Below are 13,037 nucleotides of genomic sequence, written 5' to 3'. Positions count from 1 at the left end.
GCATTCTCTCCTCTCCTCCCGCTCACTCCCCTTCCTAGTCTCTCTGTCTCTATCGCTTTGTCTCTGTCCATCTCTCTCTCTCTCCATCTCTCTGTCTCCCTCTGTCTCTGTCTCCATCTCTTTCTCTCCCTCTGTTTCTCTCTCTGTCTCTTCCTGTCTTTCTCCACCTCTGTCTCTGTCTGTCTCTGTCTCTGCTTCTCGTCTCCCCGCCACCACCTTAGTCCCTGTGGGTTCTTCTCTTCTTTCCCCGTCTCTCTCCTGATGTTTTCCCCTCTGCTCCCTGCCCTCCACCCTCTCCTCACCCTCTCCACCCCTGCCCTTCTCTAGCCTCACCGGCTCCTTGCCCTGCCTCCTGGTCCCCTCCGGCACAGTCAGTGAGGACGGAGGATGCCCAGAGCCATGCCTTACAGGAGGAGGTTCTCCTCAAGCCACTTGTAGAGAAGAGAAGGGAGAGGGGCTTCCAGGACACCTGAGCCATCAGTGCACCTTCCCGGGCATCTTGGGAATTTGAAAACAGTCTGATAGCTTCAGAACCTTCGTTTTAGCCCAGAAAATGCCAAGATTCCCAGGACAGCTTACTTCGAAACTGTTTCTGGGAGCAGGGCACAGCCCTCTTTCCTTTCTCTCCCCCCTCCCTCCAGGGCCCCCTGCTCCCCAACTGTGGTTCCCTCCCCCCCCCCCAGCATGGTTGGCGACCTCCCTCACCCCCCAGTCCTGCCCTAGGGACACTCCTGGTCCCATCCTCTTCTCCTTTGGGGAAATAGTCACACCGGTGTGATGACGGTAATTCCCACTTGCCCGGAAATGAATTCCATTAAGCCCCAGCTTACTGCTTTATATTTATATCAAACGTATTAATTTCTTTTTACCTAGTGGTTGGGTTTCGTTAATGATGATAATAAATATTAATGAGGGAGCTGCTGCCTCCAGACTTTCTGATGGCCGCCCTGGCCCTGGCTCCTCAATTCCTGGACACGTCCTCCAGCCCCAGGACCACGTCTCAGAAGGTACGGGCACTGGGGTGCCCTGAGGGAGGCACCTCAGGACCCGCCTGGAGGGGTAGGCGTGGAGTCCGTGGGGATACGGAGGCAGAAAGGGCTCTGACACGGTAGTCCGCTCACTCCACGCTCCTTGGGTGTGCCTCCCTCCAGAGTTTAGTCAGATCCCCTTTGTACCCCCAGGGACCCCTCCCACAAGGGCTGGGGAGTGTCCCTTTGACCTTGACGCAACGCCCGTTCCCTAGGCTGCAAAAGGGCAATTCTTGTATCCACCTGCCAGGCTGGTTGAGAGGATCAAATGCAGAGAATGTGAAGAGAGTTCCGAAACATGCACTTATTAGGTAGGATTGTGGTTTTCTTCATCGCTTGACATTCCAGGGCTCCCGGGCTGTGGAACTTTGCAGGAAGCTTTTGTCCGTTTGCGAGATTTTACTTTTCTCACGAACAGGCGTCTCTCCCCAAGAGTCCCGTTTGGTTCTGCGCATGCCAGGTTCTTGAGTTCATCCAAGTTGTCCGAAACGGGGGCCTTGGCCCTCAGCTCTGGGCAGGTGGCGTGCTGTCTTGCTGCTTGAAGAACTCCCTTCTCATCCAGGGGGACAGAAAGTGGAGATGCATTTAGGGGAGCGGGTCTAGCAGCCTGGAAGGGCGCCCCTGCTGGAGAGAGACTTTCCATGGAGCGACTTGTGCAAAAGTAAAAGGCACATGGGGGGGTGAGGCGGCTGGTCCCTCCCTCGAGTCCTCCTCCTTGCGTGGTTTCTTTGCATCCTTGAAACTGTTGATTTGAGAGCTCCATCCCCATCCCTTACAGTTCAGCCACCTCCTGTGCGGGACCTGGCAGCAGAGGTTTCGATTATCTGTCCAAGAGAGAACAGTGATGGATGCTAGTGCATTCTTAGAAGGGGATATTGGGGTGTGGGCACAGCCAGGGGTGGGTACAGTGCAAGGAGACCACCTGCAGCAGTATTTTCCTCGCCTCTTCTTCAGCGGGGATTCTGTCTTCCTGTCCCCAGAGGGCCTTCCTCATGCCCCTAACACTGAGAATGGATCCAGGAAGGACTTCTTTTTTTTTTTTTTTTTAATTACTCAGTGAATTTTCTTACATTTATAGGTGTGCAGTAATCATCACAACCAAATTTGATGGCATTTCCATCCAAACTCTCAGTGTATCCCCCCACCCCCCAACCCGTCTCATTTGGAAACCAGAAGTTTTTCAACGTCTGTGAGTCAGTATCTGTTCTGCAAAGTAGTTCATTGTGTCCTTTTTTTTTAGATTCCACATGTAAGTGATAGCATTTGATGTTGGTGTCTCACTTAGCATGATAATTTTGAGGTCCATCCATGTTGCTGCAAATGCCATAATTTCTTCCCTTTTCATGGCTGAGTAATATTCCATCGTGTATATGTACCACATCTTGATTCAAAGTCCTTCCTGGATCCAGGAAGGACTTTGAATCACAGCTCATCTGCTTTCTTTGGGACCAGCTGGATCCATCTCGATGTTTTGGCAATTATTAAGAGGTTTGAAAAAGTCCTGTGTGCTATTCATTTGCTCATTCGTTCACTCGCTGGATGTGTGTTGAGTGGCTCCCCTGGGCCAGACCAGTAGGGTTGTGACAGATCGGGGTGGGGGGGCGCGTGGGGGGCTGGTCCTGACCCCTTGAATCTTAGAACATCCTCTTAACATGTCTGCTATCATCTAGAGATGTCTGTCAGTGGTGTGCCTTGTCAAGATAAGAGAGTGGGTGGGTGCTAAGGGAACAAAGTTGGGGTCCAGAAGTCCCCCTCGCCTGGATATTATCCTGCACTTTGGCCCAGGGAGGGGTACAGAGATTCACCTTTGACTCTCTCAGCACAGGGAACCAGCAGTGCAAAGTGATGAATGAGAGGCCTTGGCCTGTTCTGGAAGCCCAGAGGCTAGAGAGGAAGCAGGACTGAGATGACGGAGGACTCTGGGGTCTCTGGGAGGAACCAGAGCTTTCTTCCAAGCCCAGTGGGACGTTACCAGTGGGGTGTTCCTCGGGGAGGGGTGTATGACATAAGTGTCCTGCTGATTGATAAGGATCTGGTGGCTTCTGTCTGGGGAGTGGAGGAAGGGGGCAGGGGCTGGAGTCAGGGGTGTGTTTGAGGAGGGGTGAGAGACGGGGGTGCTGGCGAGGCTGGGGTCAGACGGGACAGATCCAATGACTAAAGGCGGGGAACAAGTGTCTTGCTGCTGGACATGGCCTCCAACCAAGCTCTTGCCAAAGGAGACAGCGAATGCCTGTTGTTCACCTACGATGTGCAGCACGGAGACTCTAGAGCGGGCCTTGGCCTTGGAGAATTCAGATGAGAACGTGCAGAAAGTGAAATAGCAGCAGGAGATCCGAACAGGCATTCGCAGGGGCAAACATCCTCAGGCTCCATCACCTGTCAGGTCCAAGCTGTGGACAGAGCCTGCCATCGCCCCCCAGAGAGGAAGGCCCCCCCAGGGGATGGCCGGCACAGTGGGGACTAGCTTCTCCTGCAGCTCCCCCCACCTCCGGTTGACCTCTCACTGTTCACCACGACTGGGATGGGGACACCCAGTCCCCCTCCCCTCCTTGCCTGACCCGGGACATACTTGAGTGTCCCACTGAGGAATTTCTTCTTTCTCTCCAGCCAGTGACATTGCTTGTCAGTCCAGAGCAGAAGGGACAAGGGATTGACTTGACTTTTTGGAGTCTGTCTTCCCTTTTTTTTTCTTTCTGTCTTTTTAGGGCCGCACCTGCGGCATATGGAGGTTCCCAGGTTAGGGGTCTAATTGGAGCTTCAGCTGCTGGCTAACACCAGAGCCACAGCAACGTGGCATCCGAGCCGTGTCTGTGACCTACACCACAGCTCACAGCCATACTGGATCCTTAACCCACTGAGCGAGGCCAGGGATGGAACTCATGTCCTCAGCGATACTAGTTCGGTTCGTTGACCCCTGAGCCGCTACGGGAACTCCTCGGAGTTGTTTCTGAGAAGCCAGCGCTTGGAGGGAAGGAGCCAGAGCAAGTGAGCTTTGGTTCTTTTCCTTCCTCTGAAAAGCTATAAAACAGAGCAGAGAGGAGAGAGGGCCTCGCAGATGGTGGCCGCAGTGCCCTGTCCCTAACAGATGGGTCGGTGGGGGCCTAGGGGGGGACAAGGGTATCCTGGCAGGGATGGGGCAGGATCAGAATTTGTGGAAGGAATGACCCCTTCCATTCTTTTGTCCCCTCTACCATCTTTTCGGGCCTGTTTCCACTTTGACAATTTTTTTATGGCCACACCCGCAGTGTATGGAAGGTCCCGGGCCAGGGATTGAATCCACGCCCCAGCTATGGGGTCGCTGATCCTTTAACCCACGGCGCCTGGGACCAACCTGCACCTTTGCAGTGACCCGAGGCACTGCGGTCAGACTCTTAACCCACTGCCCCACAGCAGGAACGCCCCTCACAACTTTTTGAAGTTGGGTCATCAAGAGTAGATGCGGTGTTCTCGGAGCAGTGTAATTACTGCAGCACGAAGCAGAAAAACCCACGCTTTGCCCTCTGAACTAAAGTTGAGGGAAGAACACGTGGCTAAAAGTCTTAGGCTCAACCTAAGGAAATACTTCTCCTCGTGGGGTCGGAAGAGAAAATGGCTGGTTTTTGTGGGGTTTGGTTTGGTTTATTCCTGCATTTTAGGGTTGCATGTGTGGCATATGGAAGTTCCCAGGCTAGGGGTCAAATCGGAGCTACAGCTGCCCGCCTACAACCACAGCCACAGCAACATGGGATCCCCAACCCACTGAGCCAGGCCTGGGATCAAACCCACATCCTCAGGGATACTAGTCGGATTTGTTTCCACAACACTACAACGGGAACTTCAGAAAATGGCTGTTTGAATAGATACTGAGGTCCCTGTTGGGACTGAGTGCAAGGGACCCTATAAGGAGCCCCAGAAACTCTGATGAGGCTGTGGGGGATGATGCCAGGTCCCCCAGGATCCAGGGCCTCTTGGCACCGATGCCTTTTCATTTTCCTCAGAGGTGGATTCGGTTCCTGCTCCATCCTTCCAGACCCCATGTTCGAAATGAGGCCCTTTTGATGGAAAGGTTATGTGTATACTTACACAGAGGGCAGACAGTTGAACCCGGATCCCTCTGCTCTGGCTCTTCCGAGGGAGGAACGCAAACCTGCCTAGATCCTCTGACCTGGTCCTACCGGGCGTCCCCTGACCAGGGTGACCAACTGAATGGATTTTCCTAGGACCGAGAGGGTCCCTGGGATGCTGAAACCAGGACAGGTCTGCCCGCCCACAGCTGCGCTCCTTACAAACCTGCCAGTCCTGTGGGGGTGCGGGAGCCAGACGTCCAGAATGTGCTGAAGCCAGGGATGGGGTGGGGAGGGGGCCATACTGTCTTTCCTTTTTCTTTTCCTCTTTCCCAGCAAGAGCATTCTCCATCCTCCTGTGGCCCACACCAGAGTCCCCTATTCATTTTGGCTCTGGACCTACCTAGGATGCAAGCTTGTTTGCCATCTCAGGTGGCCTCCAGCTGAAGGTTCACCACAGCTGACCAGACCAGGGCACTTTCTTCTGGTCACTTGTAAAGGCCATTCCCTGGCTGGAGCCCAAGACTTTGGCTTCATTGTTTGCATATGAGCAGAAATACCCCTGCTCCCCACAGGTGACCCTGTTGGGTGTACCTGGTACACTCTTCCCAGCCAAATTCAGATCACCTCGGTGTTGGGACGGCAGTAGTTCTCAGGTTAGAAATCTTGGTGCTTGAAGGGGGACTTAGGAATGAAAAAAACCGCACTTGACCTGGATGGAAGAGCAGGGGGCAAGTGCCTGTGTGCCTTCCAGGAAATGTTCTTTTGAGTCATTTTACTGTTTGTTTCCTGGCGTGAAATTGATCTGGGGCAAATCTGACACAAAGCTGCCTTTCCTTTTCTAAGAGGTGTTTTTGTTTGTTTGTTTTTTGTTTTTTACTGGCCTCACCTGCAGCCTAGGGACATTCCCAGGCCAGGGGTCAAATCAGGGCTGCAGCTACCGGCCTACAAGCACAGCCACAGCCACGCCAGATCCGAGCTACATCTGTGACTTACAGCACAGCTCATGGCCACACCAGATCCTTAACCCACTGAGCGAGGCCAGGGATCACACTCGCATCCTCACGACACTGCCTCAGGTTCTTAACCCAATGAGCCTCAACGGGAACTCTTCCTGAGCATCTTTAATGAACCGTGAAGTGAGCGCTATGGATTCCAGGCGCCTGGAATGCCACCCTGAGCCACTGGCCTTTGGAAGCCAACAGGTATTGGGGGACTGACAAGCAGTTACATTTCTCCACTTTCCCCTCTGGCTCAGCATTGCTCCTTACTAAAGGGCTGGCCACACCTAATTGTGGACAAGGCCAGCCCAGCTTGGGCTACAGCATTAGCCAGGCTCCCGTAAGGAGTAACAGAAGTCACTGAATGCAAATGAATGGACAAAAAAAAAAAAAAATCACTTTGTTCCCTTCACCCAAGTGTTCTCCTGGCTTTGCATCTCCGGCGTGCGTCTTCCAGAGCCCACAGCTGCTCAGCCCCGTGCAGAGCACCTCCACCTGCTCCGAAGTGCAGGCTGAATTTACATCCCCAGTTACATGGCTTCCAAAAGACAGGATCCCTGTTGGATGCCCATGAAGCTTATGCTGAGTAAATATTGACAAAGTAGTCTAAAGAGCAAACACTTTGACATTTGTAAGGTCCACTGGAAGGTCTTGTATATATTTATACAGCAGGAATGAGCGCCGCATACCAATTTTCCTGAACTTGTTCTGACATAATTCTGCGTGGATAGCTTGTGAGCCGGTGGCCGGGAATGGCTGAGTGTACACAGGGGACAGAACCGGGGCTGGGGTGGTGGCAGATCAGGGTCCTCCTCTCCCATCAGAAACCAGCTGGCACCTGTCTCTTGGTAGAAGACTCACTGGCGGCTGTTTTGAGACCTACTTTTCCAGAAGGAAGAAAGGAGAAAAAAACAAAACAAAAAAAAAAAAGCCACAAACCTTGTTTTTAATTTATTGCAATTGATGTACTTTCTTTGTACTTGGTAAAAATTTTATTGATGTTTTTGTACTCTCTATTTATTAAAGATTGAGCCTCAAAAAAATGTAATGAGTAAAAAATGCTTGCTTAATTTAAATTGTGAATCTGTCTGTTAAGAAATGCATTAGGGGTAGGAGAAGCATAAGACATATTAATTGACAGACAGGAACTGCTGTCTCTGAGGTTGATACAAGTAATTTATTACTTTAGAAATGAATGCCACCTCCAGAATGTGCTTCATTAATTTCAAATTTAGTTTTAATTTCAAGCTGTTGCCCCTTGAGAAGAATAAGGTGGCAAATTATGTTTGAAGAGCAGATTTTTTTTTTTTTGCTCCAAAGAAACACCACATTTTAACTATTTAATTTTACAAATAAATGTGCCCATCTACCTGCTGCGTTTTCGTGAGAGCCGAGAAAACGTCCTACATAAGATCAACATTTACTAATGCTGTTTTTTCCTTTCTCTCCTTCTCCCTGTCTCTCTTCTTTCCGCCCGAACCATCCCACCTTCCCACCTGTCATCACCACGGCAGCCTACGTCTCAGATGAGTTAAAGGCTGCGGCGCTGGTAGACGAAGATCTAGACCCGGAAGAGAGCCCGGCAGATGGGGAGCCCTCGGCCAAGTACATGTGCCCAGACAAGGAGCTCAGCAAGACCTGCCCCAGCTACCAGAACTCCCCGGCGGCTGAGTTCTCCAGCCACGAGATGGACAGCGAGTCCCACATCAGTGAGACCAGTGACCGGATGGCTGACTTCGAGAGCGGCTCCATCAAGAACGAAGAGGAGACCAAGGAGGTGGCGGTCCCGCTGGAAGACACGACCGTGTCGGACAGCCTGGAGCAGATGAAGGCCGTGTACAACAACTTCCTGTCCAACTCCTACTGGTCCAACCTCACCCTCAACCTGCACCAGCCCTCCTCCGAGAAGAACAACGGCAGTAGCAGCAGCAGCAGCAGTAGCAGCAGCAGCTGCGGCAGCGGGAGCTTCGACTGGCATCAGAGCGCCATGGCCAAGACCCTGCAGCAGGTGTCCCAGAGCCGCATGCTGCCAGAGCCCAGCCTGTTCAGCACGGTGCAGCTGTACCGGCAGAGCAGCAAGCTCTACGGCTCCATCTTCACCGGGGCCAGCAAGTTCCGCTGCAAGGACTGCAGTGCCGCCTACGACACCCTGGTGGAGTTGACGGTGCACATGAACGAGACGGGGCATTACCGCGATGACAACCACGAGACCGACAACAACAACCCCAAGCGCTGGTCCAAGCCTCGCAAACGCTCGCTGCTGGAGATGGAAGGGAAGGAGGACGCGCAGAAGGTGTTGAAGTGCATGTACTGCGGCCACTCGTTCGAGTCTCTCCAGGACCTGAGCGTCCATATGATCAAAACGAAACACTACCAAAAAGTGCCTCTGAAGGAACCCGTCACTCCCGTCGCCGCCAAAATCATCCCCGCCGCTCGGAAGAAGGCGTCGCTGGAGCTGGAGCTGCCCAGCTCCCCGGACTCCACCGGCGGCACCCCCAAAGCTGCCCTGGCCGACACGAACGACGTGCTTCAGAAGAACTCCAACCCGTACATCACGCCAAATAACCGCTACGGCCACCAGAACGGGGCCAGCTACGCCTGGCACTTCGAGGCCCGCAAGTCCCAGATCCTCAAGTGCATGGAGTGCGGCAGCTCGCACGACACGCTGCAGGAGCTCACGGCCCACATGATGGTGACTGGCCACTTCATCAAGGTCACCAACTCGGCCATGAAGAAGGGGAAGCCCATCATGGAGACGCCCGTGACGCCCAGCATCACCACCCTGCTGGACGAGAAGGTCCAGTCCGTGCCCCTGGCTGCCACCACCTTCACGTCCCCCTCCAACACGCCCGCCAGCACCTCCCCGAAACTCACCGCCGAGGTCAAGAAGGAGGCGGACAAGGAGAAGGGGGTCGCCGAGGAGAAGCCCAAGGAGAAGGAGAAGGCCTGCGAGGAGGAGGAGAAATATGACATCTCCTCCAAGTACCACTATTTGACGGAGAATGACTTGGAAGAGAGTCCCAAGGGGGGACTCGACATCCTCAAGTCCCTGGAGAACACAGTGACGTCGGCAATCAACAAGGCCCAGAACGGCACCCCCAGCTGGGGGGGCTACCCCAGCATCCACGCCGCCTACCAGCTCCCCAACATGATGAAGCTGTCTCTGGGCTCCGCGGGGAAGAGCGGGCCCCTGAAGCCCATGTATGGCAACAGCGACATCGTGTCCCCCAGCAAGAGCCAGACCCTGGTCTCTCCACCCAGCAGCCAGACCTCCCCCATGCCCAAGACCAACTTCCATGCCATGGAGGAGCTGGTGAAAAAAGTCACCGAGAAAGTTGCCAAAGTCGAGGAGAAAATGAAGGAGCCCGAGGGCAAGCTGTCCCCGCCCAAGCGGGCCACCCCGTCCCCGTGCAGCAGCGACGTCAGCGAGCCCATCAAGATGGAGGCGTCTAGCGACGGGGGCTTCAAGAGCCAGGAGGACAGCCCCAGCCCCCAGCGGGAGGGCTGCAAGGACGGGAGCCCCCCTGCAGAGCCGCTGGAGAATGGCAAGGACCTGGCGAAGCCCATGAGCAGCAGCTTGAGCAGCAGCACGGCCATCATCACCGACCACCCGCCCGAACAGCCCTTCGTCAACCCTCTGAGTGCCCTCCAGTCGGTCATGAACATCCACCTGGGCAAGGCCGCCAAGCCCTCCCTGCCCGCCCTGGACCCCATGAGCATGCTGTTCAAGATGAGCAACAGCCTGGCCGAGAAGGCGGCCGTGGCCACCCCGCCGCCCCTGCAGTCCAAGAAGGCGGACCACCTGGACCGCTATTTCTACCACGTCAACAACGACCAGCCCATTGACTTGACGAAAGGCAAGAGTGACAAAGGCGGCTCTTTGGGCTCCGTGCTTTTGTCACCCACGTCCACATCCCCGGCCACCTCCTCCTCCACAGCGACCACGGCAAAGACCTCTGCCGTCGTCTCGTTCATGTCAAGCTCGCCGCTCCGCGAGAACGCCCTGTCCGATATATCGGACATGCTGAAGAACTTGACCGAGAGCCACGCGTCCAAGTCCTCCACCCCTTCCAGCATCTCCGAGAAGTCGGACATGGATGGCGCCACCCTGGAGGAGGCCGAGGAGGCGACGCCTGCGCAGAAGAGGAAGGGCCGCCAGTCTAACTGGAACCCCCAGCACCTGCTGATCCTCCAGGCCCAGTTCGCCGCCAGCCTCCGGCAGACCTCGGAGGGCAAGTACGTCATGTCGGACCTGAGCCCCCAGGAGCGCATGCACATCTCCCGGTTCACCGGGCTCTCCATGACCACCATCAGCCACTGGCTGGCCAACGTCAAGTACCAGCTGCGAAGGACAGGTGGAACAAAGTTCCTCAAAAACTTGGACACCGGCCACCCCGTGTTCTTTTGCAATGACTGCGCGTCACAAATCAGGACTCCCTCCACCTACATCAGCCACCTCGAGTCCCACCTGGGCTTCCGGCTACGGGATTTGTCCAAACTGTCCACTGAACAGATTCACAATCAGATAGCACAAACCAAGTCACCGTCGGAAAAACTGGGGACGTCCTCCCCGGAGGAGGACCTGGGGACCTCCTACCAGTGCAAACTCTGCAATCGGACCTTTGCGAGCAAGCATGCGGTTAAACTTCACCTCAGCAAAACACACGGGAAGTCCCCCGAGGATCACCTCCTGTACGTTTCCGAGCTAGAGAAGCAGTAGCGTTGGCTTTGGATTCAGACGACTGTGATTTGCTTGGAGGCAAACGGTTGCAGGCACCTTCAGGCCCCTCTGTCTTGTTCTTGGCACATGTTCTCCCTTTAACTGCAGAGAATCACACTCTGGGCTGGACTGTTTTTTGTATAACTGTACAGTGTTTAATAGAGGTGCATAATCAGCTGTTGTTACTGGTAAAATATGAAGGTTAAAACGCAGTGGTAAGTGTTTGGAACTTTGTGTCAATGGGATTTAGTTGTGAGCATCGCCCGATGCTTCAAGCTGCATGCATTAACAGACAGTTTAATTAAGCATTTACGACGAAATCGGGCACACTTTTCCACACGGCTTGAGTGTGCCGGCATTTTTTTCACCCTTTCATCTTTAGCCCTCTGAGTACTTTGAAGCACTTTTGCATTCATTTGGTTAAAAAAAAAATAAAATAAAATAATAATAATGTATGAAGCTCTGTTTTTTAAACTCCTTACCAGCTTAGTTATAATTAATAATATGAACCTCCATTTATGCAGGTCTGCAGGGGTATAACACGCCTTGAAATTTAAAAGAATATTATTTTCACATTGAAACATAGATGTATATATTGTATAGATTTCAGACTCTCTTATGAAAAATGTGATTGTGGTTAAATGACCTTTTTTTCCTGCATTTATAGCAACAGTGTTTTATGTACCTGCTATGCTCTGGGCAGAAGCCGTGCCTATGTATAGTGTATATTTCTTTTTCTTTTTTTTTTTTTTTAAGGTCTATGGGTTTTGTTTTTTTTTACATGCAAACATTGTAAATTATACAGAAGATACCACAGATAGCATTTATAAAGTATACAGAAACATTATCTGAAAGCAAAGTATGATTGTTTGTTTTGCTATACAGTACATTTATATTGATAGAGGTTCATGTTTAAATTATACATATTTATTAGCATCATATTATCATTTGTTTTGAGCAGTCTGAATAAATGAGGCCAGGAAATACATCCATGGCAGGCATCATAACTATTTTGCACATGATGATTTTTAAAGGTATTTATTAGAAATCAAAAAAAAAAAAACAAAAACCAAACCCGCTCAAAATAAACTCAGTGCTCAAAGGGTTAAGTCTATTTGAAACGGAAAAAACAAAAAAAAGAAAAAAAAAAGAGAGAGAGAGAGAGAGAACTTGTACTGTATTTCCTAAACATTGATAAAGCCTTTAAAATGTTTGTACTGTAATACTTTGCTTAAAAGTCACGAGGCATTCTGTGACACAACCTCTTTTACTTATTTATAAGCCCTCTTGGTTGCTACTCCATATTGTAGGATGCCTTTTTATTTCAATTGGTAACTTTCTGTTTTGTTCTTCCTAATTATTCTCCCAAGATCCCACACTGCAGCTTTATCTTTAGGCTTATGAAAGGTAACCCGTGGTTACCGGCTCTCCAAGTGATTCTGTTCTTCTCCATTTTTGGCAGTTAATTTGCAGAAGTAACTGACAGCTGACACCATATGAAAACCTATGTATAAAATATTGGCATGTAAACAGCACAGACACTGTCACACACTCTGTGCCCTGTTTTGTTGTTGACAATGAACCACCATTATGTGACTCTTCATATAACCCTCTTTTCTACGGCAGCATTAAAATTGTCTTTTTGCTATAATTTTGTGTTGCGTTCACAATTATGTCTGCAATGTGCTACGACTAACGAGCACATTAAAATTAAATTGTATGCGATCTGTTTATGACTGAGTTGGTTGCTGTGTCTGCCAGGTGCTGGCAGTCGGAAGCGGCCCGTAAATCAGGGGAGTTTAGTGAACTTTGGGTTTGGAGAGCAGCGAGCACTCCCTCGGAGGCGGTGTGGACAGCATTTCCCCCAAGAATAAAAACAGAAGAGAAAGGAAGACGCTCCCCCGAGGTTAGATTCCCACTGGCACGGCGATGATATCCGATATGGCGAGTGGAGCTTCGGTCCCACTGGGTGACCCAGGAAGGGACCCCGGAACTGGGTCTCCCATCTGGATGAGAGAAGCTGACGTCGGGGCCCTGAGCCCTGCCCGAGGCAGATGGGCGGGGAGGGGGGGGAATTAAAAAAAAAAAAAAAAGGTTTTTGGGAAGACTCGGCACAGGGCGGGTGATTCCATCCTGTTGATTGGGGATTTTCAAGGAGCAAAAACTGCAGCCCAGCCAGGCAGGTGAATGCTAGGGTCATTCTCTCTCTTGTGCTCAAGCACGAGGGGCGGAGGGCTGGGTGGGT

General features: G+C 52.0%; 1 protein-coding gene across 1 annotated transcript in view; it reads left to right on the top strand.

Moving 5' to 3' along the window:
* The window catches only part of TSHZ3 (teashirt zinc finger homeobox 3), a 78,271-nt gene extending 65,828 nt beyond the window's left edge, over positions 1-12,443 (top strand). The window contains exon 2 of the mRNA XM_021094260.2: positions 7,587-12,443. Within this exon, the coding sequence (XP_020949919.2) occupies positions 7,587-10,792 (3,206 nt within the window). The 3' untranslated portion in view covers positions 10,793-12,443. The remainder of the gene's footprint in view (positions 1-7,586) is intronic.
* The last annotated feature ends 594 nt before the right edge of the window (positions 12,444-13,037 follow it).

The sequence above is a fragment of the Sus scrofa genome, chromosome 6, assembly GCF_054392235.1.
Source record: "Sus scrofa isolate SSC_HxYL_T2T_F1_AM1 chromosome 6, Sscrofa_HxYL_maternal_Yorkshire_Landrace_v2.0, whole genome shotgun sequence".
Lineage (NCBI taxonomy): Eukaryota > Metazoa > Chordata > Mammalia > Artiodactyla > Suidae > Sus > Sus scrofa.
Note: the sequence above shows the minus strand (reverse complement) of the source record. Positions and strands in the feature narration are given on the sequence as shown.